At 35.9% G+C, this 27,185-nt stretch overlaps 1 protein-coding gene across 6 annotated transcripts in view; it reads left to right on the forward strand.

Annotated features, from left to right (window-relative positions):
* The window catches only part of LOC149075916 (uncharacterized), a 54,539-nt gene that overhangs the window by 3,710 nt on the left and 23,644 nt on the right, over positions 1–27,185 (forward strand). For 2 of the 6 annotated variants that reach the window (XM_089243422.1, XM_089243426.1), the window contains exons 1-3: positions 17,582–17,701; positions 21,910–22,149; positions 22,318–22,435. In XM_089243422.1, coding sequence (XP_089099548.1) covers positions 21,981–22,149; positions 22,318–22,435 — 287 coding nt within the window. In that variant the 5' untranslated portion in view covers positions 17,582–17,701; positions 21,910–21,980. Of the gene's footprint in view, positions 1–17,497; positions 17,702–21,909; positions 22,150–22,317; positions 22,436–27,185 lie in introns of those variants that run through there. The other 4 variants (XM_089243428.1, XM_089243427.1, XM_089243425.1 and 1 more) reach the window with 4 other exon arrangements.

The following is a 27,185-nucleotide window of genomic DNA, read 5'->3' on the forward strand; positions in this document are numbered from 1 at the left end:
TTAGCGGCATGCCATCATCTATTGGGACCGGGATGTCTTTGACGGGCGAGCGTGTGTGTAATGAATGTGAGGGAGTTGCCATAAACACCAGCGTCTGATTGACTTCCGGGTGTGGTTTGGGTATGGAGATAAGCTGAGATTGTCTACATACAACGTGAATACCAGACATAAGAATCCGTATAAGGAGAAATTTCTATACAGTACCCGTCACTAATAAAATCAGCCGCTTTATAAAATCAAATCAATACCAATCACATTATAAAACTTTCGTTCAAGTAAAATCATGTCTCCGCTTTAAAAAAAATCAAAGAAAATTTTGAAATGGATTTTATATACTGAGAGTGCATTTCCGGTCTACCTCCATTATGGGCAATTTATTATAGTAAAGTGAAGGCCCAAAACATCAGAGAAAAAAATCCGTAAATTAGAAATCATAAAATCAAAAGAGATAATTGACCGGATGGAGCCATGCCTTTTTAAAATTTTTTGATGATATCAAGAAAATAATGGCAGACTCAGTCAAAAAGACTAATCCAAATCTTCAAGAAAATGTAAGGCATAATTTTCTTGAGAAACTTTTGTACAAAAACTATACTCCGCATATATGTTTAATTAATTAGCTATTTATTAAATGTCAATTTCTCTATGTAGAGTCATTATGTTCTTATTTTGCGGAACTTTTGTTTAAAGATATGTATTTTTAATTTTAGTTTTTGATTAGTCGTTTATAATAATCAGCTGGTTAATAAAATCAAAATCACCTGCATAAAAGTGATTTCAATGAACGGTGGGCAATGGATAAAGTAATGCGTATGCGCTCTGAAAATTTTCATTATCTTTCATTACTCGTGAAAGATTGGCTAGGAAGAAAATTAACAAAAAGCAAAATAAAATAAAAAAATAAAAAATGGTCTAAGGAAAAATTCCGGGCAGTTATAATTTACGCTAGGAAGAAAATTCTCACTATATAAATATTGTAGGCAAAAGTGAATCTATATACTGTAAACATACACAGGGCAATTGTAATTTTAGTGATCCTATTTTCAAAGCCGTATAGAATTCTGCTCAACATTCCACTATAGGATTAAGTACACTAGTTAAGGGGACCATGGGAATACGACTCTAAAAAATCTATTTTTCAATTATCGGTGGATTTAATAATCACATAGGATTGCATATGATTAATTGCATACGATTTTTATTGAGACGCCATCTAATGACAAAAATGACAACTTTTTTTCTGAATGTATCATCTTTCCTTCAACATGCGCGAAATATCATGACATCCAGAATGTTTATGATGCTCTAAATGGGTTCACCTATTTATTTTAGCCTAATTTTTTTCCTGTTTCTATGTAGTATCACAATAATTCCTGTTGCAGAGTTGTCATATACCCGTCTCACACTCATGTTGACGGTTTGAAAATGATTAAATAAGGCAGGACTTCTTACCCTATGGGTCGCGACCCCAACTTGGGTCGCATGGGCTTCCAAGAAGGGTTGCTCAAATCCGCTAACAGCCAGAGGTCCCCGAGCTATGGGTCACGAACAAGACTTGATTCGCGGGGGCTTTCTCTATAAGTCGTCCAAATCCACTCACGATTCCTTTAATAAATGAATTTATTGCGTCACTGGTTTCACTAATTAAAAAAATACAGTCTCATGGGTGGTGAAGCTGATCTTGATGCTGATTTTCGGTCGTGGCCGAAAAAAGTTAACAACCTCTGAAATAAGGTGATGGAGCTTTGATTTTGTGATTAAATGACAAAATAAAACTAACAGGAAAGGGATTTTCTGAATGCTTTGTCGATGGGAACCTTTGGGAAGAAACGTTTCTTGTCTCCTACGAGAACTAACTTCTCTTTTCAAAGGTTCGTATTGGCATATAACATCCTGAAAATGTCTCTTTTAATGGCCGAGAAAAATAGCATCTTTCTATATTAGAATGAACATTCAATCTAATTTAAATTTTTGAATCCAAAATGAAAAAAAAATTGCACTGCTGCTCAACACAAGAGAAAATTATCCGATATATTAGAAATTAGGCGCACGGGTTTTATATTATGAGAGATCCAAATGATTGAAATTTCAGGTTCTGAATATGTATGACCGGATGTGTCTCCGGATCGAATGCGTGGGGTATAATTGCTAGAGGGTCAGCACATAGGTCATCGCAAGTTATTGCAATCGACGAATTGTGGATATGTATTTAATCTGTGCAAGGAATATTATTTTTTAGACTTCTATTCAAAATCTGTACATGCCATTCTCACGAAATTGGTTTAAATTATGCCTCCAGCAGTTTACATTAAATATATTTGGCATCGAACTTTTTTTTTTGTCACTCTCTATTTATGCTCATGTTTCTGACAAGTCACCACTCTGTTTATAATTTTTTCATCAATAGATTTTTAGAATTCACTTGAACAATTTTTCTTCTTAAGGAAATGCCTTTCTCCTGGCTGTACTTAGCTCATTTTTCAAATTTAAAAAATTTAACTTAAAAATATATTCTTATTTTCAATAATATATATTTTTAGGACCAGTATGCTTTCATAATTCATCTTTTATAAATATTCATCTTTTTTAAATATTTTTATCAATAATTTAATAGCCAATTGAAAAATTTCCCCAGCTCTTTTTTTACCATTTGTGACATTTGGAAAGTATTGCTTCAAGTCCTACACCAGTTGCCACCTCTTAAATTTAGTGTTGAGAGGTTAAGAAGAAGGTAGAGTCATCGCTTGAACTTTTTTTTAAACCAATTAGAATTGTAAAACCCGTTTGACCAAACGGGACATATGTTCATCAGCCTTACTACCGGGATGTTTTTCGGATAACGTTATAAATCAGTTATTGCTATCAGGAATCCCGAATCCCGATATGATCACATTAAGTGGCGTGCACTGTCAATAGATTTAAACATACTCACTGCTTATAGTCTGATTCAGCTCTTGAACACATTTTTTAAAAATAAAAACTAATTTTTTTTTAATGTCTTGGTACCTAAGTGTTTACAGTAGCCACTTCTCAAATTTCCGGTTGTCACCTTTGCTTTTTGTATTTCTATTTGTGTAAATCTGGGTATAAATCCTGTAGAAGAACATGAAAGCCTTAACCGTTTGAGATATGTTTCATATACTGAAAGTTCCAGTCATTATTGCCCTCGTGATCCTGAATGACAAAATTACGAGTTGGAGCGGAAGTAAAGTTTATTATTTCTTTCAATGTCCGAGTGGAGCAATTTCAACCAGATCGAACGAATTCAATTTCCACGGGGTTAAGAATAGTCATCTTGGGTGTGTAAGTGTGAGTTCGAATGACCTACATTACATGACGAGCACGTACACTCGACTAATCTTACACGACATGTTTTTCTTTTCCTTTTCAGCGCGAAATGTAACTTCGTGTTGTGTATGTGTGTGTGTGCATAATAATCATTACCCGGGATTTCTGTTTTGGCGATGAAGTACCCAGAGCTACACTCGCTGTAATCGAACACGAACTTATTTCCTTGTCTGTTCTCACGTATGGATGTATGGATATAACATGGCATTCGATGATTTAACAAAGCATATTCCAATTGAGACTTACTAGAGAGGTCTACCTGATCGATCACCGATGCTATGGAATGAAGGCTTTGCTGCCCCTGCTTTATGTCAGTCACTAGCCTATCTCTGGCGGTTTTCAAATACTTTCAGTCGTGAAACTTCCCCTTCCCAGGAAATTTTGGTGTCTGCGTGGATCCTCGAAAATATTGGTGTCTCTCATGACCCCATCCCACATTTTTAGCTGCCGAAACTAAAGTTATCTATCAGCGAGAATGTTCTCGAATAATGGAGGACATATTCACAACTAGTAGAAATGCGATAACAATGCAATCTACTGGATTGCAAATTAACTAAAGCGATGTTTCGTCAAGAGCTGTCGCCACAAGAAAATTTTTTTGTCAAATCCTAAGAGAATTACTGCTGCAGTCTATCAAAGTTGCAGGGGTGCTTTTGCGTGTAAATTTAATTAAAACTTTTCTTTTTAAGTACTTATGAATATTTATTTTTTTTTCAACTTGGCATTAGTTTATTTTATAATTATACGATTGGGCAGTTAACTTCTTAGTAAAAAAGCCGTGGACTTCTGGCGGTCCAGGCACCCCCATTTGGGAACCGCTACACCTAGCCATCATAAAACAAAACAACTTTCATCTTGGAATAGTAGAGAGCCTGCCTCAACAAATTTATTCCAAGATTTGATCACTATTGATAAAAATTTTCCGATATAATTTATAAAATTTTCTCCTGTTACTTTTCTGTAATTTAATTTTCTTAAAGTGGTATTTAATTTTCTTAAAGTGGTATTTAATTTTCTTAAAGTGGTATTTAATTTTCTTAAAGTGGTATTTAATTTTCTTAAAGTGTAATTTAACTCTCTTAAAGTGGAAATTAGTAAGCAAGAATTCTGGGCAAGATTTTATGTTTCTGTAGATGTACCAGTTACACGCACAATAGAAGGAATGCCCAAAATGAATAAGAATCGTAGTTTCAGATAGTGGAATGCTGACTTCATTTTTCATTAATCGGTGTCTTAGCGGGCCACTAAAATGTCGTCGACAGGTCGCGAGTTGAAGATTCCTGGTCTATTGCTTTCTGTGGCTAGACTTTTCATCAGAGGGATCGGCTCGCATTCGCGCCTTGAAGTTGGGAACGACAAGAAACCAACTTCAGCTGACTACCAGGGCCACTGGTGTGGTTCGAACCCGGGTCCCCGCAATGCGAGTCTGTTACTATGACCACACAGCGACGTATTAAAACTACTACTGAGACCTAATTTGAAATTTAAAAAAAAAATCGAACAATAAAAATTAAGTCACATCAGAAAATTTGCAGAAATGAGTAAACCAGTTCCGGAATCACGTACTTGAATCCATCAACTTCATTACCGTTGTTCACCCTTTCCGAACGCAGTGTCAAAACAGAGAGAATATTAACTGTCTCATCATGAAATAATGGCTGTATCTTTACAGTGAATACTCCCCTATGTATATTACAGTGACACATCATTTCTCAAATGCCGCTGATGCTCCGCCAAAGGATAGCACAGTCGCGTTATAATTTGCTTGAATTATTTGTGATCAAATTTCTAAAGATGGAGCACCCCATATCATGTTACATCATTATTCGCATGGTTTTGTTTGTTACTGTGTCAGAAACTAATTTCAATAGCTTAGTGGAATAAAATATCATTGGTAATGATGACACAATTTACTCTGTTATCGATCTTTCAGGTGGATTGATTTACGTGACAACATGAATAGACTTATATTTTTGATCAACTGGTTTAGCTTCAAAGTTTTTTTACATGAAAAATCAATTGCAATAGCATGAAAAGTACCGTAACATTAACCAATTTGTATCCATAAGCAGAATAATCGATGAATGGTGAGCGTCTCATATCACAGAGCACTGAATAATCCCCTTTTACAGACTCAAAAAAAAACCCGTTTGATATCAGTGTGTAGTAATATGTGACCCGTTGTGAATTTATAAGAAGGATGCGAATGAGTTAAGACATGATTAACATAACATGAGGAATGGTTAATTCAAAAAAATCTTAGCTCCTTACTATTTTTTTTTGTTTATTTTCACTGCATATTGGATATGTATGCAGAGAAACAAACTTTACGAGCAAGATTCAAATATTGTTCAGGACATCTTTTCAATCTGTTGCTCATGGAATGCCACTCACGGAAGCAACCAAGAATGCTCGAAACCCGCTAGTTATTCATGAACTCTCCAACTGATTACTTTGTATAAATTGCATTCAGAAAATTAGCATTAGGTTTGTGTTGTGAGCGTATGTAGAAGTTGCCCTGGCGGGGGAGGGGAGGGGGAGAGTGCTCTTCTGATAATGTGAGTGACGGTGCTGTCGACTCGTAAAAATGTTGAAGACTTCCAGGAGCAAGGTCACTTAGGTTTATAGTTGAAATTTACTAATAACTGGTTGAAAATCAAACAATCTAACTGATCAGTAATTATTACAGTATAATAATGTGACTTGAAGAAAAATTATCTGAGTCACAATCAGTGTTCTCATACTTTTCATATGTAGGTTTACAATCAGGTTTGAAAGCATTTTAGTCATGTATCGCGTCAATACTTTCTTCTTCTTCAAAAAAGTATAATTTTCGTTCATTTTCACATGGCCTTATGCAGTGCTAATCAGTTCAATCCCGTGGTAAGATCAGGATCAATTTTTTTTTTGTAATTTTCTTCATTAGTCCTGCAATAAATAACCACAAATTTAATTTTTTATCGATTTTTTCATGAGTTTGAAGAAACCCATGAAGTAATTCTCTGAGGAAATCACTTTTCTGAGCATCGTTCTCTAACAATTGTTAACTATATCACCTCTCTAAAAGACATTCTAATTTTGGGTATTTTATCATTTTAAGGTTTTACCTTACTGATTATTACAACAGATCTGTGTTTGTGTGTGCTATGGTAGACATGGGTTGAAAAAAATAATTGTTTCACACCACCATTTGGTAGAGTGTGTTTTAAAAGTCTATATTTGTTTCAGACATAAGGCACGAGCTAATGAATCAAACCTGTGAAATAATCGAGCATTTCGTCTAAAAAAGGAGAAAACTTCATGGGAATTTCGTCAAGTTTCACAAATTGTGTTTTTTAAAAAATGAAGTTAACTTTAATGAAACCAATTTTTCTAAGAAAACAAAGAGCATATATTACTTTCCAACACTGAAAGCCCAAAAGAAAACTATATTCTTTATGTGATAACATAAAAAAATATATATCGTTCCACCATATCATTTTTTTCTGCTGGTTATAAAACAATTCAGAAGTTTTCCCCCCTAACTCTTTCCGCAACCATTGAGAACATTTAATAAAATACTCGCTAATTCCCACGCAGCAATAAACTACTCCAGCAAAATGCGCTGGCATTATTCAATTTCCTGAAGGGTGTGGCTTTTAAAAATTCAGTCTACTCCGAAAAACCACGAGAAGTGGTATTGCGATTTTTTTTTTTCATATTTTTTACGAGTTTTCTAGGAATGTAAAATCTTATGATTCATAGAAAATGGAGACTCCCTACCCAATATCGCGTGTATGTTCCGAAAGAAGAGTGAATCGGAGAAGGTATCAAGAAATAAAATAAAAAAGAATCAGACCTTAAATTAGTGGTAACATTAGCGTGCTCCTCCCATTGCATTTTCGGGAAATAGGTGCTTACTAAAAAAAAATGTGGAAAAAATCACACACCCAATCCATGAAGCGAGGTCTCGTGCATCATGTTGACAGTGTCACCACGCGCACTCGCACCATTCCACATCTCAAGGTATTCACGCATGGAGTTCCTTCTAGAAGAGTTCAAACACACTCTAGCACAAATCGTTTTAGCACTTGGATTCACGCGAGGAAAATCTCTATTAAGTTTCTTGTATAAAATAGTCTTTCTTTCCCTCAGTCACTAATTCCGTGAGGAACTCCAAGGTCATTGAATGGCAGCTTGTATAATTAATACGTTCGAGATCAATATCGGCTGCCTGAGTTCACCTTCCATGTCTGTTTACGTGTATAGGGAATTGATATAGCCTTGAGGGTGTTGGCATCATTCACACTATTTACGGTTTTTCTGAAGAAAAAAATAAGAAGTGGACAGTAAATTAATTTATCGTACGTTTGCAGCATCAGGTAACACGATCGACTTCACTCCGTACCTGTTCAACGCATCAGATGACTAAAGTCTCACAAGAAAGCTGCTATTTCCGATCAATTTAAAGAACTTTAATTGTAGCACAGTATTCAGTTTAATTATAATGTGGATTATATAGTGTCCGCCGCTTATTAAAATCACTTTTATATTGACTATTTGATGACGATTGATGATTTATATCAGTGTTTCTAAAAACAAGGACCAGTAAAATGCCTGAAATAATGTGACGGACCGCTTTTGTCCTGTATTACGGGACATTCCTGTGATTTTCGTTGTTCCGATTTTTTTTATACATTTGTCTCACTTTTTTAACAATACTTATTTGAATTTGTAATAATTAATAAAGCCGTGTGATACAAGCAGCGTTTTCATAATTTGAATTATATTATGATAATTATGGTAAAAATTATAAATATTCATCTCACATTTAAGGTTTAAGTCAGGTCGCATTTAAGTCTTTCTAGAATTTAAATTACGATTTGGTGATTGTGCCTACTTCTGACAATGTTTTTTATGACAATTGGGATTTCCCGAATATATTTTACTGATTATTATTCAAGATATCAGTTTACTGAATTTCCCACCCTTCAAAAATTTTAGCAGTAATTAGCATAATTAGCAATAAAGTGCAAATTTTGACAAAATTTTGCGGTATCCCGTATTTAGGATCGCAATTTCCTGCATTCTCCTCGATGATGTATGGTGAACGTAAATATGAAGGTATAATTTTATTTGATCCCATATGGATATTACTAATATCAATTATAACGATTGAATAACTTCATCAAGTCTGCCGGCGGACCATTTATGTCCGCTGACCATAGGTTGAGAAACGCTGATTTATATTGACGATTAGATGGCAGTAAAACTCCTGGATTGAAAAAAGCAATGTAAATCTTCTGTAACCTGCCAAAAAAGAAAAAGCACTGTAGGGTTGAAATGTTTTGTTTGTATTTCTTTTTTTTTACGTTGAAGTTTGCAAATTTTGAAAGTAATAATACTTCAATACATTTATTTTATATGTGATTTTACGTCCTCTTTACGTCCTTTTTAAGACCCTGTATAAGCAGTATAATTTAAATAATAAATTTAAATATAAATAGATTTTTAAAGATATTTTTCCAGGCTTTCTATTCGCTCTAATTAAGTGTGGAAAACATTATCAGCTCAAAAAAATAAATCATGCACTGTAGGGTTAGGTGGCTGATTTTTTATAATCGGTGAATCAAAAACTGTAATGTCGAACATGTATATTTCTGAAGGAAATTTTTATAATGTAAAAATATGATGCATTCTACACACTAATAAATTTGTAATTGTTTTATTTATTACTAAATAACTAATTAATCAATCAGACTAGCTCGTATACATTACAGTGCACAAGTAGTTTTTATTCAAATGATTTCAACGATATCATTCTTATACATTTTCTTAAAGACTTAGTCTGTTTAGCAAAGTCTCTTGAAATTTTTTGAATATCGTTTGAAAAATTGAAGAAATTTCAACAAAGATCTCCGATTTACTTTAATGTTCATTGAAAAGCAAGAAAAGCGTTCCAGGAATCAATTTCATATACCGGGCTGGCCGAATTTCCAAAAATTTACATGCCCGGTCGAGCGTATGACTTGAAATAATAAATGCCCGAATCATTGTTGCATGCTCGAAAAATATTACTAAATATTATAACTGAATATAGTTATTTCATTGAAAAAAAATCATTTCTTATTATTAAAAAGCACGCACAAAATAGCTTCATAGAGTATTTATTCACATAATTTTCCTTTCCAACAAAATAATTCATATAGGATACACAAATTTTTAATATACAGTGAAACCTCGATATAATGATACTCTGCGGACCAAGAAAAAATATCGCTGTAGAGAGACTATTATTACATCGAGAAGTGAGAGTTTAACATTAGCCTACAGGCATTCCCAGACAGGTCTTGAAAAAATTTTGTTGTAGAGAGATTTATCGTTATATTGAGTATCGTTGTAGTGAGGTTTCACTGTAAATCATCATCTCAATCTACTTTATTACAGTCGAATCCCGTTATAACGAACTCCAACAGTTCGCAAAAATAACTTCGTTATAACGTTTTTCGTTGTAAAGGAATTTCAGGTTTTTGCATTGTTCTTAAGAAAACTTATCTAGGGGATTAGAAAAGTGTTCGTTAAATCGAGATTTTCGCTATAACGGTATTCGTTACAACAGGATTCGACTGCATTTGTACTGTGACTCTTGATATGATCAAAACCAGCAGAGTTTTCCAATTTTATTTGTCTTACCGCCCCTTGACAGAATTTTTTTTCCTATTGTCCCCCTTCCCTTCAAAATATCCCATTAGATTCAAGGTAAAATTTATGAATTTTCGGACTATCGATGCTGATCCTCATAAAATTAATGCGGTCGTGAATATGGATGTCATATATGTATTTCTAAAATTTAGGAACCCAATTAAAAATAAGAAAAATTTGTTACAGATGACAGCACTACACATAACAAGCATTACACAGAAACAAATTTCACGTCAGGTTCACAACACATACAGACACATTCCAACGTGTACCAATTCATTAGAATTTCCGCAGAAAAATATGGACGAGGTGCATGTATAGTTCAGTAGTAAAGGCAGTTGATTGACAGCGAATTAATAAATCGTGGTCCATCCTATCCATAGCGTTGAAAATTTTGAGCACTTTGATCAGATCTCCCTGACACCTGTGTTCATCCAATGAAAACATTGAAAAAATGAAGGGGTTGAGAACAAGAGCTCGGCTCATTTTATTTGCCTTTGAACATCAAGAGGAGCTTCAAAGCGTTCACACCGGTCATCATTTTTATTTCAAACAATTTTTGGAACCTAAAGAAGTTTTATAGCCTAAAATACTTAAAAGGTTGTACATCCGTGGTCTAGTTTTCCGTGTATAAAATTGGCTCCCGAACACTTTCCAATTCTGGTATGATTTCACGCTGACCTATGTAAAAAAAATAATAATTCCGATTAGTATTTTTACTCCTTTTTTTTTCAATCTATAGATGGTAGAGTATATACTGTGTAAAAATACGAATAAAAAACTTGGCGAGAATTTATTGATTGGCATTGATTTTGGGACACTGAAATAGATTCTCTTGATTCTGAACAATTTCTAGTTTTAGGTCATGATCATAACAGATAGGCTTAAAAATAGGGCAAAAAACTAATCGTTTTTAAAATCTACGCTTGAAGTATCGATAATATATATTTTTTGGACTGCGTGAGACATTTATCTTGTTTAAATTACGAAAGTAGTTTAAAATAAGCCGTTTTGATTTTTTAATCATGAGAGATGAAATTTATAAAATAAAGTAAGGAAAAAAAATTCTTTAGCAAAATTAAGCAAACAAAAAAAAAGTGTAAAATATTTTACAGAAAACTTCAATTAACACACATCGACTAATTTGCTTTTAGAGAAAGCATTGCAATCTTCAAGCCTGAAGGCATGGTAACTTAAACATTTTTTCCTTTCAATTTTCTGCATTATAAATTTACTCGGAAATAAATATAGGGCCCCACTAAAAATCATGGCTCGAAGCCCCATCAAAAATATTGATTTGAGGGAATCACAAGATGGGAGAAGCCCTGGGGAAAAATAAATGTTTCGACACTTTTGTTCTCTCTTTAATATTTGGTTTTCCTTTTCAAGAAATTAGGACACATCTCCCTATTTTTTTTATTTATTATATTTTTTTTTTCGTTTTTATCATAGGTGGATGCCGGAAATAAGTGAGTCAATGTACAATATTCTCATTACAATTGTGTAACAGCTATTTTACTCCCTCTTTTTTTACATTCAAATTCGACGTTTAGATGCGTCAAGGGATCATTATGAAAACATCGTGGATTATTAGTAGGTATTAGTTCCGCCTAGTCTCCATAATTTGTGGCTTAGTTTTTTGGCATTTTCTTTGGCCCAGTTTCGAAGCAATACTGATACGTTTATACTTTATTATCCTACATAAGAACATATTTCGTTTCTGAACCACTAAGTTACATTTGGAAACTGGCCTTCCCCTTCGAGTTGTGTTTTTGATCCACGTGCGAGAGAAAACGTCTTCAAAATGTTTCAATTCCATTTTTCACTTCACAAGTATTTTCAAAGGGGTGATTTTGTGACAGTGTAAGTACAATGTTAATATATGTTTAATAACTTTATAGGAAAATTAAAAGTTTAATACGCACTTCTTTTTTTTATATCGTTCTGGAGAGAAATCAAAACCCCGATCAAACATCCACGAACAGAAATTTTTATACCCAATTTAAATTTAATTTTACCTAATTATTTTATCAAACTTTTCTCTAACATTGATTGACTTCTTTTCATTGAAATGATGATACTCTACTCCCTAGTTTCTAATTTTAATCATTCATTCAATTTTCTGCACATTTCATCTATAACACCGTTTTTCTTTATTTTGGTTTATCCCAGTTCTCTTTTTTTTTACTTCTCCTATTATTTCTTTTCAGTGCAGTTTTTTAAATCATCTTGTTCATTTTTCTACACCCCCAAAATTTCTTGTTTGGTTTTTACAACAATAACAATACCATAATATCACGAATTCCCAAGAGATCCGTATGATCTGTTCACGGTGTTGTTAGTGTTAGTAAACTTCTATTCCCCAACCGGGAGTCGAACCCAAACCTTCGCAGCGAAAGCCTAACACGCTAACCATTTGACTGCTAGGCGGCTTTAATTATTTTCATTTCGCGTTTTTCTTATGTCTTTAGTGTTTCTTCTTTCTCTTTTCTTTCAATAATCATTTTATCTTTGTTTCTTTCCTAATTTCATTTATTCTTATTTCTTTTGTTGGGTCTAGGTCAATTCGTCGCGATCAACTTGTCGCGCGACAATTCGTCGCAATCAATTTGTCGCAGCGTCAATTCGTCGTGCTACAAACTCGTCGCGGTACAAATTTGTCGCAGAGTCAGTTCGTCGCGGTACAAATTTGTCGCAGAATCAGTTCGTCGCGGTACGAATTTGTCGCAGAATCAGTTCGTCGCGGTACGAATTTGTCGCAGAATCAGTTCGTCGCGGTACAAATTTGTCGCAGAGTCAGTACGCCGATCAAATAAATTTTCAAAATTCAGTTTTCATGGTATTCATGCCACACTTCCCGCTTTCTGGCGGGATCTCCATTTCTCGCAGCGAGGGGCGTTGGGCGAACACACGAAGATGATAGATAAGTTATGATAAAATAAATTTTTAAAATTAAATTTTCACCGTATAAGCCGCACTCCCGCTTTCTGGCGGGATCTCCATTTCTCGCAGCGAGGGGTGTTGCGGGAACACACCAAGATGATAAATTAGGATCAATGCCCATCCCAAAGCACAATTTGCCTAAGGGGTCATTCAAGTATTACGTCAGGATCGGGGAGGGAGTTTCGGATTTGTTGACTTTTGATGGCGGGGGGGGGGGGGTTGAAGGTCGCTTACGTCATCAACCACCCCTTTTTGAAGATATGAAATATTCTAAGCTGCTGGTGAAATTTTGCTGACAGGGGAGGGGATGGGGGTCAGTGTTTTGCTGATTTTTGCTGACAAGGGGGAGGGGGTCAAAAATGGCTGAAAATCTGCTTACGTAATACTTGAATGGCCCTAATTCACTATTGAATATGTATCTGCCATGTAGAGAATACATCTTTGAGGAATTTTTTACCGACAATATATCTAAGGCTAGCATTACACTATGAAAGTGTTCTAAAAGTCCTTTTATAAAACTTGAAAAATTCAACCAATAAGATTATCGGTTGCATTTGCTCGAATGTAACCTATGAACTTTATTGGTTGGATTTTTTGAGTTTTTAACTTGAGCAACTTATCCGGTGCAAATTAAATTTTGAAAATGTATGTGATCGCAATTTATCATCTCGGTGTGCGCCCCAACTCCCCTCGCTACGAGTAATGGAAATCTCGAGAGAAAGCGACAAGTGTGGCTTATCCGGTGAAAATGAAATGTTAATTAAATTAAATTATTAATTATTTCAGGTTCTTGTGGAGGTACTGTAGTGGTTAATGTTGGTGGGAGTCTCGAGTCCACATGGGACAGATACAAGTTTACACTTAAAGAGAGCCTCCGCTGTACTGTAATTTGGGGAATATCATAAACACCGACATTTTTTTACAGAATTTTAAAATTTTATCATAGAAAAAATGATTTTTTTAACATTTACAATAATTGAATAATAAAACATTAATATCAATTGCAATTTTAATTTCGATGTAGTTTCGATGATTTTTTTCGAAATGACAAAAAAAAAAAAAAAAAATTAGTAAACTGTGTGCATTTCTTGATGGAAAAAAACTTTTCTTCATGTTTATTTTTTCACGTATGTGACAAAAAACCTACATACAGATCGCGTGACGAGTTGACTGCGATAAATTGACGTCCCGACGAATTGGTTACACGACAAATTGTCACTGCGACGAATTTGTACCGCGACGAATTGGCTCTGCGACGAATTTGTACCGCGACGAATTGGCTCTGCGACGAATTTGTACCGCGATGAATTGGCTCTGCGACGAATTTGTACCGCGACGAATTGGCTCTGCGACGAATTTGTACCGCGACGAATTTGTATCGCGACGAATTGGCTCTGCGACGAATTTGTACCGCGACGAATTGGCACTGCGACAAATTGATGCGCGACGAGTTGAGCGCGACAAGTTGAGTGCGACAAATTGACCGGCTACGAACAAAAATCACCATTACAAAATTATCGAATTTTAAAGTTGTAGGGGCGGCAAAATAATCTTCGCTTCGGGCGGCTGAATCCTGTTTGCCACGGGTGGCAATAATCCTTGTTACGGTCTTGATTACAGTGCTTTAAGTCACACTTTCAATAATTATTCCAAGTCCAGAAATGAAAACTAAACGCTCTGAACTGTTCAAAGAAAAAATGAGCCAAGTCTCAGCTTTAATAGTTCGCCTTTAATGTGAAATAAAATTTTTTTTAACATGGAAACCTATGATAATACAGCAGCCACCACTTATAAGAATCACGTTTTGTTCAATCATTTGATTCTTACAAGCGGTTGATTCTTATATCTTGATTTGGTTTTTTTTTCTGTTGCTCCTGTATAGTTACCATTGGAGTACGCAAGGAGTGGGGAGGAGGGGAGGAGCCTTAAGCCAAGATTATGATGTTTTTGAAGTAAAAAAGACACCCTTATTAATTTCTTATTAAATATAAAAAATTTTAATTCCTAAAATTTTAAATCAGTTTGAATATCCACAGCATATCGTGATTGTTGGACATCGTTCGTTGTTAATGTAAACCGACGAAAATGTTACACACAGGGGTGGGAACTCTGCGCCAATTGCGCCGCACTGCGCCAAAACTAATATCTTGCGCCATCCTGCTCCAATAGCGTATTTTCGCATTTTTCTGCGCCAAATAGCGAATTTCGCTTCAGTATGCCCGGAATTTCGGAAAGGACGCCAAAAAATCTTTGTTCCTGCTAGCCACGAAACGTTTCTTTACGAGAAAGAGCGTGTTTTATTCCACTATACTTAAACTATCGCCTTGGACTATCGGCCCCTGATCGGGCTTTCCATCGCGAAACTCCGATATTGTCCGTGATCGTTTAACTGAAGATGGTTTGCAATGCCTTTCAGCTTTAAAGTGCAAATTCGAGTGTTTCCGTTTTAAAAAAAAAGTCGTCACTGGAAGCAGCAGAAATTACTGTAGTCGATTGTCATGTGTTAAATCTCGATGTTTCGTGCAAAACATTTTCATTCCGGGAGTAAAAAGCGCATGTCCGCCGAATTACGAATGTTAGTTTAGAAACTTTGCCGAATAACGAGCGTTAAATCGCCAATGTTGCCGAATAACGAGCGTTAAATCGCCAATATCGCCAAATAACGAGAGTTAAATAGTCAATCTCGCCAAATAGCGAGTGTCAGATCGCCAATCTTGCCAGATAATGAGTGCTGAATCGCCAAACATCGAGTTGATTCTTCCGAAATTCTCTCCCATTTTGCAACAATTTCTTTCCATGTATAAAAAAATTAAAAACTTATAAAATTTTTTTAGCTCATTTGAAGTGCCGCTGTTCAAGGCAGCAAATAGTGCCCTCAGTAAGCAAAAATCATCTTAAATAGACGGGTGCAAAACATTTTATGACAGCCGCTCTTTCAAACAAGGTGTCAAAAGCCTAAAACACCAAAAACAAAAATTAAGCTGACGAAAAGATGTTTGATAACAAAAGACAGTGCAGTTTTGTTTTGAAAAGGGTTGAGGGTTAACGAAAATATTCTTGTTTGTTAATTTCACTGCTCCAATTTATAAATATCTGCTCCGAATCCCAAATTTTGCTGCTCCAAAATTGCTCCAAATCCCGAATTTGCTGCTCCACAACTGCTCCAAATCCTGAATTTTGCTGCTCCAAAGCTGCTCCGAAATGGACTTAGTCACTTCCCACCCCTGTACACAGTAACTGTACTGGTATAACGTATAATGAGCTGCAATTCGGGGCCCTCTATTCTAGTCCAGCTCCCCGGGCATCAGACCCGTCTACTCCCCTACCTAGTTGTGACTCTGTCTGTCATTTATGGAAGCTTACTTTACTACAAAGCTGTAATCCTCACTGTTTGGAGGGGGAAGGGTCGTCTTAACACATACACCCACCCGGGCACGGCCCGGGGCCTCTAGAGAAGAAGGGAGGGGCCCGCCAAAATGAGATCTAATTGAAATTTTCGAAAGTAAGCATGTAAATTTGTAAGCAAACATTTTCAGCCAGGTAGGGCCTCAGAAAACTCGCTTGACCCGAGGGGTGATCATGATGCTCTTAAGACGGCCCTGGGGAGTGGAGGCAATCAATATAGGACGATTATTATAACGGTAAGAGTGACAATAAGTGGTCCTCAAAAATAAATTTGTGAGTGACAGAAATATTTTACAAGTTCCTACTACTGGGATAAACAGTGGCAGTTTTTGAGAATTTTTTTTTGGATTTATATAAGCGGAAATCTGATTCTTATAACCGATTATTTTCCTACGTTAAAATAACATTTGGTTTTCGTTTTGTCGATTTCATTCTTATAAGCGGTTGATTCTTATAACCATCAGTGTTTCTTATAAGCTGTGGCTACTGTAATATACAATAATTCAAATAAAGAACCTTATTTTTTCAAAATGAGGATTGTTGACCATTTATACCACTTCAAACCATCTAACTATTACTATATAAATAAGAATACATATTCATCTCACACATTTGTGGTGTTGAACATTTTATTCAGTAGAATTTCGTTTTAATCCACTGCAATTCGCGGTAGTACAGTCAAACCTCGTTAATGAGTCACTCTTGGGAGAGCAAAAATATGACTTGATAAGTGGAGTGACTCGTTAAACGGAGTAAGCCATAGCTGTGCCAATTCGTGCCTGAGGATAATTGAGACTTCCAAAAAGTGATCCAGTAAGCGGAGTGACGTGTTAACCGGGTGACGCACTAACGGGGTTTGACTGTACTTGATTTCCCAGTATTAGCGATTTTTCAGATACTTAAGCAATATTTGGCAACTTTGCTCGATTTTGGCATTATTTTTGGCAATAATCAGCAATGTCCCGTACTTGGAATCCCGATGTCCCGTATTTCTCCCTCAAAGAAATATGCTGGGCCTATCTTTTTCTATGTTGCGTCGTATTTTTTATTTCTAATATTTAAAATTGAAAGGTAATAATAAATAACAAATTGACGAGTTTTTCCTTTCTGGAGTCGATCGATTTTTTTTTTTATCTCTCTGGGAAATGACGCCACGTTCTAGCTGTCAAAGCCGTCCTGAGAAATTTTTGTAAACATATCAGCTGTGCTGTTATCAATCTTTTCATTGATGGGAAATTACGTTCTTGAAATGCCGCCGTGTTGTGTTGCAATGAGTTAACTCATCAATATAAATGTCGATATTTATTTCCCAATAATCTTTCTCGTGAGTTTAGTTTCGATTTAGGTTGTTTTTTTTTGTTTAACTTTGATGAAAGCTAAGCAATTATACCTCCCCGTTGCTTATCTTTGAATATTTATGAAGTCTCGAAAAAATATTCGTTATGTTAACAATGGAAATAGACTGCATTTATACAATAAAATCCCGCTGATCAGAGCTAGTAGAGACCTATCCGGTACCGGGGCCGGCATGTGGGTATGGTGCCCGGGCTCTGGACTAGAGGGCCACCAAATTCACCCTTCAAATCAGTGTTTTCCAAAGTGGTTCAGGGGGGGGGGGCGGGGCGGTAGCAGCTATGGACTTAGTATGGGGATCCTATGGGTGCTTGATTTGTGGGGGGGGGGGGGAATGGGTGATGAGAAAGAAATTTTTTGAGGAAGAAGGGCGAGGAAGATGGAACAAAAAGTTTGGGAAAGTATGCTTTAAATGCTCCTTCCACATACACGTGCTGCAAAGAGTGGCGCTTGCTCTCACAGATAAAGTATCTAGTGGCGGCCCTTATCCTCTCCCCCCCACTTCTGACACAACTCATGATTTAGTTTTCATCCCATGATATTATACTGTTCATACTCTTAACTTCATTTTTGATGTGGTTAAACAACTATTATTAGCTGCAATCTATGTTTATAGGGCATTGAAGAATTCTATTACAATAATTGCCTATGTAACAATATTGATCTCTGGTCCCAATGCAATTTTCATAGTGTTGATATATGGTGAAACATCACTAAGACGATACTCGATATAATGATAAATCTCTCTTCAAGGATAATTTTTCAAATCTTGCTAGGAATTACCCATAGCAAGAGTTGTCAGACTTTTTTTCATCTGTGGGGCCCCTTTCTCTAGTCAACACTTATCCACGGCTCCCCAAAGCAGTATAACCGAGAATAGTTTTAGAATGAAAAGCCTCTGCGGCACCCGTGACATAGGTTGGTGGCACACAGTTTGAGAATCCCTGGCCCAAGATATCATTACAACAATATATTTTACTATGACAAATCCCTGTATAATGATTTTTTTGAAGGAATTTCAAAATTCCTTCAATGATATTTCATATTTTGCTAAAAATTGCTTTTCATTTCTAAATTCCTGAACAGTTTTTGTTCTTCTGAGGATTTCTAAATGACATTCAAGTTTATGTGCAACCAGCCCCTTTAATGTGTTAATGAAGTTGCCATAGTAGTACACACGTTGCTGTAGTAGTGACTTTTCGAGTAGTATACAAAAGTGTTATGCAGTAAACTTCTTTACGGGGAAAAACATCCAACTTGACTTTATTAATTAATCAGTTAATTACAATTTTTTGCTATGAATAAATGCTAAAAAATGCATTTGCTGGTGGTACTAACCATGCCAACTTAGAAGACATGGCAAGAACAGCAAAAATTTTGTAGTGTGTGATGGTAATGTTGCCTCTCGATGTAACGATAGTTCGTCTACAACAATATTTTTTTTGGATCCGCAGAGTATCATTATATCAAGGTTTCACTGTATGTGCCATCCATGATGATAAATCTTATGTAACTCATACACATTTTTCTATGGCGTTTCTAATGAATTGGTACATGCCAGAATGTATGTTCTAAGTATATATGTGATTTGCATTCTTGCTGGTGCTGCCATCTGTCTTGCATATCTTGAAATGAAGATGGCACAAATGATTGAATTTTCATGTTATGTAAGCACTGTGTTATAAATCTTCTGCTCTCTATGGCCATTTTTTAAATGGAAATCGGCTCACATTCACGCTTTGAAATTAGAAAACCGCAGAAAACAAACTTTAGTCAACCACCACTGTGCCATGAACATGGTTCGAATCTGGATCCTCATGATGACAGTCCAGCACATTTCCCACATGACTGGCAGGTTAACAATATCGTCACCTTATGATAAAAACCTTGTACATAAAAAATTATCAACTTCACAAGAAGAGCAAAAAAGGATGGGAAGTCCCATTGAATAATGCTTAGAATAGGTTAATTTTTTTCTCTATAGCGAGCAGATCATTGTAATTTTTTTAAAGTTGTAATAGGTGAGATATGATGTTCTCAATTTAAAACTGTGAAAGAGTCATTTTCGAAAAAAATTAATGTACGATGTTTTCATTATAAGGCGACAATATGTTTATTTGGTTCCTTGAGTATCGTTGTAAAGTGATACCTTTGCTAACAAAGATAATTCATTCTGAAATAGCATTCTTTAGCTGAAACATAATTTTCTATAGTTTGCTACGAAAAATTGTTGATTTCATTCTAAGAACCTACCAAAATTTCAAAGTAATTTTTACAAAACACCAAAAAGCACCACAAAAAAAGCAAATAGTGACAAAAAGCTGAGATAAACAACTTTATCCAATTGGATGAAGGCAGGGGCGTCGGAAGTGTTTCGAACCTGTGGGTGCCCGTCTTGAGATTCATGCAGGAAATTTCGATTTTTGAATCAATTCTGTGGGTGCTCGAACCCGTTCTACAAACTTCCGTGGGTGCTCGAGCACCCACAGCACCCCCGGCTCCGACGCCACTGGATGAAGGAGAATTTAAAGGAAGATGAAAAACTGAATGTTTTTTAATTTTACACTATGTACACTATGCAATCAGGTTTGTGAGTCATAGTGTAAAAAAAAAGTGTGTGAGGTGATGTACTATGCAATATAGTCAGCTAACTTCACTCACATACATGCAGATGGAAAAGATCAGTTCCTGGAATGTCTAGATGTAAGAGTCTTACCATATTGCGCTGAAACTATTCAAGTTAATACGGCATCGTTTCTTTTTAAATACATTTTCTCTTAGTTTTATCCAGGACTGGACAAATCCCAGGCACCAGGTCACCATGGCCACTAAATAAATTGAAATTGGCACCTAAAATTTTCTATATGTGGTTGCTAAATTAGGGTGAGGATGACACAAAATTTTCAAAATTCATGTCAGCATGTCTATCAATATAGAAAGGGGTTGCTCTCCTGGAAAATTTGAAATATTTTTTGACATGTTTTTCTCTGAAAAAAATGCTAGGCTCCAGAATAAATTTTTAGTAGCCAAATCTTTTTTTTGTAATTTGTTAATCATTCATTTTACATGAAATGGCTCAAAACGCTTAAAGACAAAGAGAGATGACTCTGGGAAGTTATTCCAAGGTAGAAATAAATGAATCGGGCTCAAGTGACCATAATTCTGATGATGATTGGCACAAAAATGCAGCTTATGATGTGGCTGTTTACATTAGCACAGGCATTCATATCAACTAAAGTGTTTATTAGTCCAATCTGTATTTGTTAGCCGTGGCAGAAAAACCTTGAAAGAAAGAAAAAAAAAACGTTGTCACCTGAAAAATTTGTAAGCTGAGGTATAACTGTGTAGAGGTTTCAATATAAATACAGCAATAATGAGTAATATTGTTTTTGATGGTAACAGAAATGCATGTGCTAGAATCATAAACAGTGTGATATTAGTAGATTAAAACTTTTGTGCTGTGTCACTTCAGAAGCAGGGGTGTGACACAGCCTCAAAGTTGCGCAGTGAGAAATCTTGATAAGTTCTATAAATTTTACCGCCCATTTGTAAATATTGAGAAGAGTGCACTAACCACTGCCCTACAAAGAGACGGGGGGGGGGGGGGGGGGCAATAAGTCTGGTAACGAGATAAGTCGGGTGGCAGTGTCCAGGTGCTCATATCATGCCCAATCATCTGTGGGTTTCAACATTGATATTTCCATAGTGGAAAAATAATATAAAATTCATTTTTTTGAAAAGGCGTGGTATAAACTGGAGAAAGTTATTTACCGTGTTTTTCTAAACATTTAAGCGGCACAGCTGAAATAACTAAACCCCATTCAAAATGTCATATCTTTCTTAATGAAGTAGGCTTTCTTCCAATTTTCATCAGGTGCAAATTAAGAGGTATAGGGGAAAAGTGTTCCATTGAAAAATCAACTTTGCAAAATATATGGGCTTGTCACAATGCTAAAATAGGAAGCTTTTAAGTAGAGTGCAATATCTTGTCAATTCTTCTTAAAGGGTTCATCAGTTTGTGAAAACATAAGCATTAATTGATTAAACAAAATCAACCATTACATTTGACACAAGCAATTTCTTAAGAGAGAAATGTGACTTAGAAGTGCTAGTTTTTGCCCTCATTCTTTCTTATATTTCAAACAAGGTATATGATGGCGTTAATGAATTTCTTTTCAGATTTGATATACTGTTTTGCACATCTGCTCATACAACAAAACCGAAATGGCCGGTCCCTGTGACTGAGTGTCATGGTACATCCTGGAGAGGAAGAGAGGAAGCAAGTGCCAGTTGCTGAAGTTAAACCTGATAGCTATAGTGGAAACAGATCATCACGAACCACTGCACAAAATGATGATGTTGTCACATTAACCAAGTCTCAACTTCGGGCAATCTTTGAAGCTATTGGACAAGTTGGAAGTACGCAATGCATTTTACACTCGATTCACGATGCCAATAGATTTGTTTTAAATATGCTTCTTTTCTTCATTTATGAGTGATGTCATCTTATCATGACATCATCTTCATGATGCCATTCATCTTATCATAATGTCATCTTCTCCCATCTTCCTCTTTTTTTGGTTGCAGATCTTAGCATCAGTGATAAGCCGATAAGTTCAGAAAGACATGGTGATGAATCCACTAGAAAGAAAAAAACCGACATCACATCATCTGATAGAGTATCTATCACAGAAGTCAATGGAAGGTTTGTATTTCTGTATTTTTTCTAACAAAACTTTGATGCTCTTTGAAACAAATCAGAAAGTGACATTTATGATTATACTTTTGTTGGCAAAGTACAGAAAGATCTCTCAAATCTGAACTCCTCGGGACCTACATGATTCCAGATTATGGATCCAATGTTTATTCCCAAGTGTCCATATTTAAATACAAATACAAATACAACGCCACAACAGGCAAAATGCCCAACGAGGTGGCTGATAAAAAGATACCCATAAAAATATGGATGTCATATGTTTCAAAAATACAGCAACCCAATTAAAAATGCAATTGACACAAATTATAAACAATATATACACATGATAAAATATTATACAATGCCCATAAAGAATACTTATGGTTGTCTTATTCTAAGAATGGATAGCTTCTCGATTTACCCCAACATGTTTATCGTATTTCTTTTTAAACGTGTCAATTGTGTTACAATTTACTACCTCCGGGGGTAAGCTATTCCATTTATTAACAACCCTATTAGAGAAAAATTCCCTGCGACACCATAACCTTGCATTGTCCCTCACCAATCGATACTGGTGTCCCCTTGTAAAAGCAGTTGATTGGCGGTGTACTAAAAGTTCATGGTCCATCCTATCCATCCCATTGAAAATTTTGAACACTTCGATCATATCTCCTCGACACCTGCGTTCATCCAATGTAAACATATTCAAAAAATGAAGTCTCTCTTCATAACTCAAGCCCTGTGTGCCAATAAGGACATGCGTAGCTCTTCTCTGCACCCCTTCAATCAAGTCTATGTCCCTCTGTAGGTATGGTCTCCAAAACCTTACAGCATACTCCAGTCCAGGACGAACTAAGCCTCGAAAAAGCGGAAGAATGACTTTAGGAGAACGCGAAGAGACCTTTTTGAAAATGAGACCAAGCATTCTATTTGCTTTTTTGACAACCGCTGAACAATGTTCAGAAAACTTAAGTCTCTCGGCAATGAGAATTCCCAAATCGGTGACTCTAGTTGCATCCGGGATAGTGACACCATTCAACTCGTAAGAGAACCATGGGTTGTTCGAACCAAAATGAGCGACCATGCACTTATCTACACTAAACGTCATGCTCCATTCATTTGCCCATGCTGCAATCTTGTTTAAGTTGGTCTGGAGCAACTCCCTATCGCTTTCATTCCCGATTACCCCCATTAGCTTCACATCATCTGCGAATTTGCTAGTAATTCCATCGATACCCTGATCGAGTTTGTCGATAAAAAGTGAAAAAAGTATGGGGCCAAGGACACTTCCCTGAGGAACTCCACTTGTGATGTCTGTCCAACCAGAGAATTCCCCGTTCACCATAACTCGTTGCGACCTATCTCTTAACCACGATTCTATCCAATTCAGCAAGTTGCCCCCTATTCCAATCTCGTGTAAACGCTTCAAGAGTTTGCCATGTTGGACCCAATCGAATGCCTTCTGGAAATCAAGGTAAACAACGTCGACATTTTTGCTCTTACCCAAAGCCTTAGTCACGTAATCATAGAAGCAAAGGAGGTTAGTTACACATGACTTCCCCTTCCTGAACCCATGCTGATTATCCGACAATACATTATTCTCGTCTATCCACTTCACAAACTGCCTTTTGATGATAATTTCCAAAATTTTCGAGAGGGACTCTTCAAACTCACTGGACGATAATTAGACACCACTTCTCTACTACCCTTCTTAAATATCGGAACAACGTTAGCCAGTTTCCAATCTCTCGGGACGATACCCTCAGCAACACTACTCCTGTATATCTGTGCGACTGGCCCCAACAATTCATTAGCACCTTCCCTGAGAACCCTGGGATAGATATCATCTGGTCCTGGTGCTTTGCTTGCACATACATTTCTTAGAAGATAGGACCTCCACGTCTTCTACTTGAATATCGTTGAGGGTTTTATTACCCCATGCAACACCCGTATATTGAATATCATTATCTCCATTAAAAACCGACGTGAAAAAGTCATTGAAAGCACTACACATGCCTACATTGCTCTCTACCTTAGAGCCTCCTATCGAGAGGGGGCCAACTGTCCCCTTACATCCATTATTGACGTATCGAAAAAATGATTTTGGGTCAGAGCCAATGTTATCTGCCAACCTAGATTCAACTTCCTTTTCACTATCCCTTATCGCTTTCTTCAACAGTCTTCTTTTATCAGTAAACAATGATAGGTCACCACGTCCACTTTTATACTCTCTGAATGTTTTTTTCTTTTCAAGATAAAGGTTCCGCACGCTATCCGTGACCCATAGAGGGTGTGATGTACAAACACGCTTTTTTCGAACAAAGGGTGTGACGTCGTGCAAAACAGAGGACAGCTTCGTACTAAATTCTTCCCATTGACTTACCACCCCCTACTGATTCCAACCGGTCTTTGAAAACTTTAAAGCAGTAGCATATCTCTTTGAGTACTTTGATTCATATTTTCCTTCGAAAAAAAATTGAAGAATCAGAGAAGATAAAACAGATAATTTAATTAAAACCATAATTTCTAATTTGCATATTGTTACTAGTTATCCATAGAAAAAAGTATTTTTTCTGTTTTTGCAGTTTTTTCCTTTTTCCCTTTTCAGTCAGTTTTTGCAGTCATTGCTCGGATCCTAAAAGAACTGAATGGTTTTTTTTTTGTTTCTGAAGGTTTTGAACAGTGAATTTTCCATGTTCTCCATACAATATTTGTACTGGAGGGTGTTTCATATATATATATATATATATGTTCTAACTTTTTAAAAGTTCAACTTTCTCACACATATATATATAAAGCATGATTTTCCATTTGCAGCATGTACCTGTCATATCACTTGACGTTTTCAGCATGTCCGGAAATTCACGTAGATGATCACAGAAAAAATAGAGCACCATACGAGTTCTAAAACACTAAGGTTAACTGCACAGCACTGAGTAATGTAATGAAGAGAGAAAAGTGTTCTTTTGATCAAAGTTGACATTTTTGACTAATCAAATTTGTTGAGGACAAAGTTTTCATCACTGTTTCCCAGAAGCCTGAAAATCGCAGTGGACACCAACAATAAATAGTACAAAAAAAAATAAAATAAAATGGCTGATGTATTAGAAAATGCAGAAAAAAAATTTAGGTAAAACATCAAATATCTCCAGTTGAAAAAAAAATTTAGCTGAAGTGTTTGGATTATGGGTCCATCCAGATTTGAGAGGTCCTATTGTACTCGGATCTAATTTTCAATATCTTTTATATCAATTTCTCAATCCTAGAATGTCCACCTAGGTCAGTGATTCACCAAATTTTATGGAGTGCGGCTCCGTTTTGCTCAATTCATGGTTTATCTGTGGCTCCCTAGAATAGTTTCATATGTATTTTTGCATTTATAAAAAAACCCCTTCAAAGCATAAATAGGCACACAAATCAATATCTACAGCTTGTCACGACACCCTTGACAAAAGTTAGTGATGCGCCTAGATGCTGCAACACACACTTTGAGAAACACTGACCTAGGCAAATGCTATGATGAAAACTAATCAATTCCTGCATTAGTGATACTAGAGCAAACACAAATTTAGATATCAAAATAATATGTAACATAGTACAGTCAAACTCTGGGTAAGGAAAAAAAAGTCTCCAGTTGAAAAAAAATTCAACAGACATCCAGATTATGTATGTGAGCAGTTAAAAATCTAACATTTGCTTGTATTCAGTGTAAATTATTAGTTGATATATCCGTGACAAAATAAAAGTAATAAAATAAGTGACATATAAGGCAAATTAGAAACATACAATAAACTGTCTACACATTTTTGTTTTTCAAATATCATACACATGCTGAAGGACTCTCTTGGTTACACGCAGAGTAAATTGAGGACTCCTGCACTATATGACAATAAATTTCTGAAACACAAAAACACTTATTTCTGACGTTGTACATTCGTTAGGATAATGGATATACACACTCCCTCACCACCATAAGGGGATACAAGGTCTTTGAACTGGGGGGGGGGGGAGAATTCAAACCTCCACTTTCCCGCTTATGCTAATAATACACATTTTTAAGGAATGGGGGGAGAGAGAGATCATCCCTTTTCTTTTTTTATTTAAGTTTTTATGATGTGGATATATGATATATAGTAGTAGTCGTCTTTTGAGAATGAAAGCATTCCTCTCTGTGGAAAAAAAAAGCTTTTGGAAATAGTTCACTACTTGAAAGTTGTTCTCTTTGGCATATTAAATTCTGTCACATTTTTTGCTCACAAAAGTAAACAAAACATGTCTTTGCTCATATTGACCATGATCTTGAAAAATGAATTTGGCTCAAAATAAAATCTATACTTTAAAAGAATGTTTTTTGGTAAATATGAGTATTATACAGTGAAACTCGGCTATTACAGCTTTAAAGAGGCCGAGTCAAAACGTTGTATAAATGTGAAAAGTTCACAATAGGAACTTCATTTGAAAATTAGTCCTATTATTATTGAAAAAATAATTTCAATCATACTTGAGGGGGAAAAAATTGCATTTTAAAGTTGCATCTTCATTATCCATATAATGTTCCCTCGAGGATTTGACACAGTTACTGCAGGCAAAGCACCAAGCACTGCAACAAATGAAAATTCCACTGGATATGATCAAAAGAACTGACGGTGTGTGAGTGCGCCATATCAGCAGACCTATACCCTCAAAATGCACACAATGGACTTTCACACTCTCTAGAGATAATGTTGAAAACATTAGGAGAAAAAATTCTTAAAGGATA

Source organism: Pholcus phalangioides, unplaced genomic scaffold (assembly GCF_987345545.1).
Source record: "Pholcus phalangioides strain wild (caught in Gottingen) unplaced genomic scaffold, Ppha-v1.0 ptg000015l_1, whole genome shotgun sequence".
Lineage (NCBI taxonomy): Eukaryota > Metazoa > Arthropoda > Arachnida > Araneae > Pholcidae > Pholcus > Pholcus phalangioides.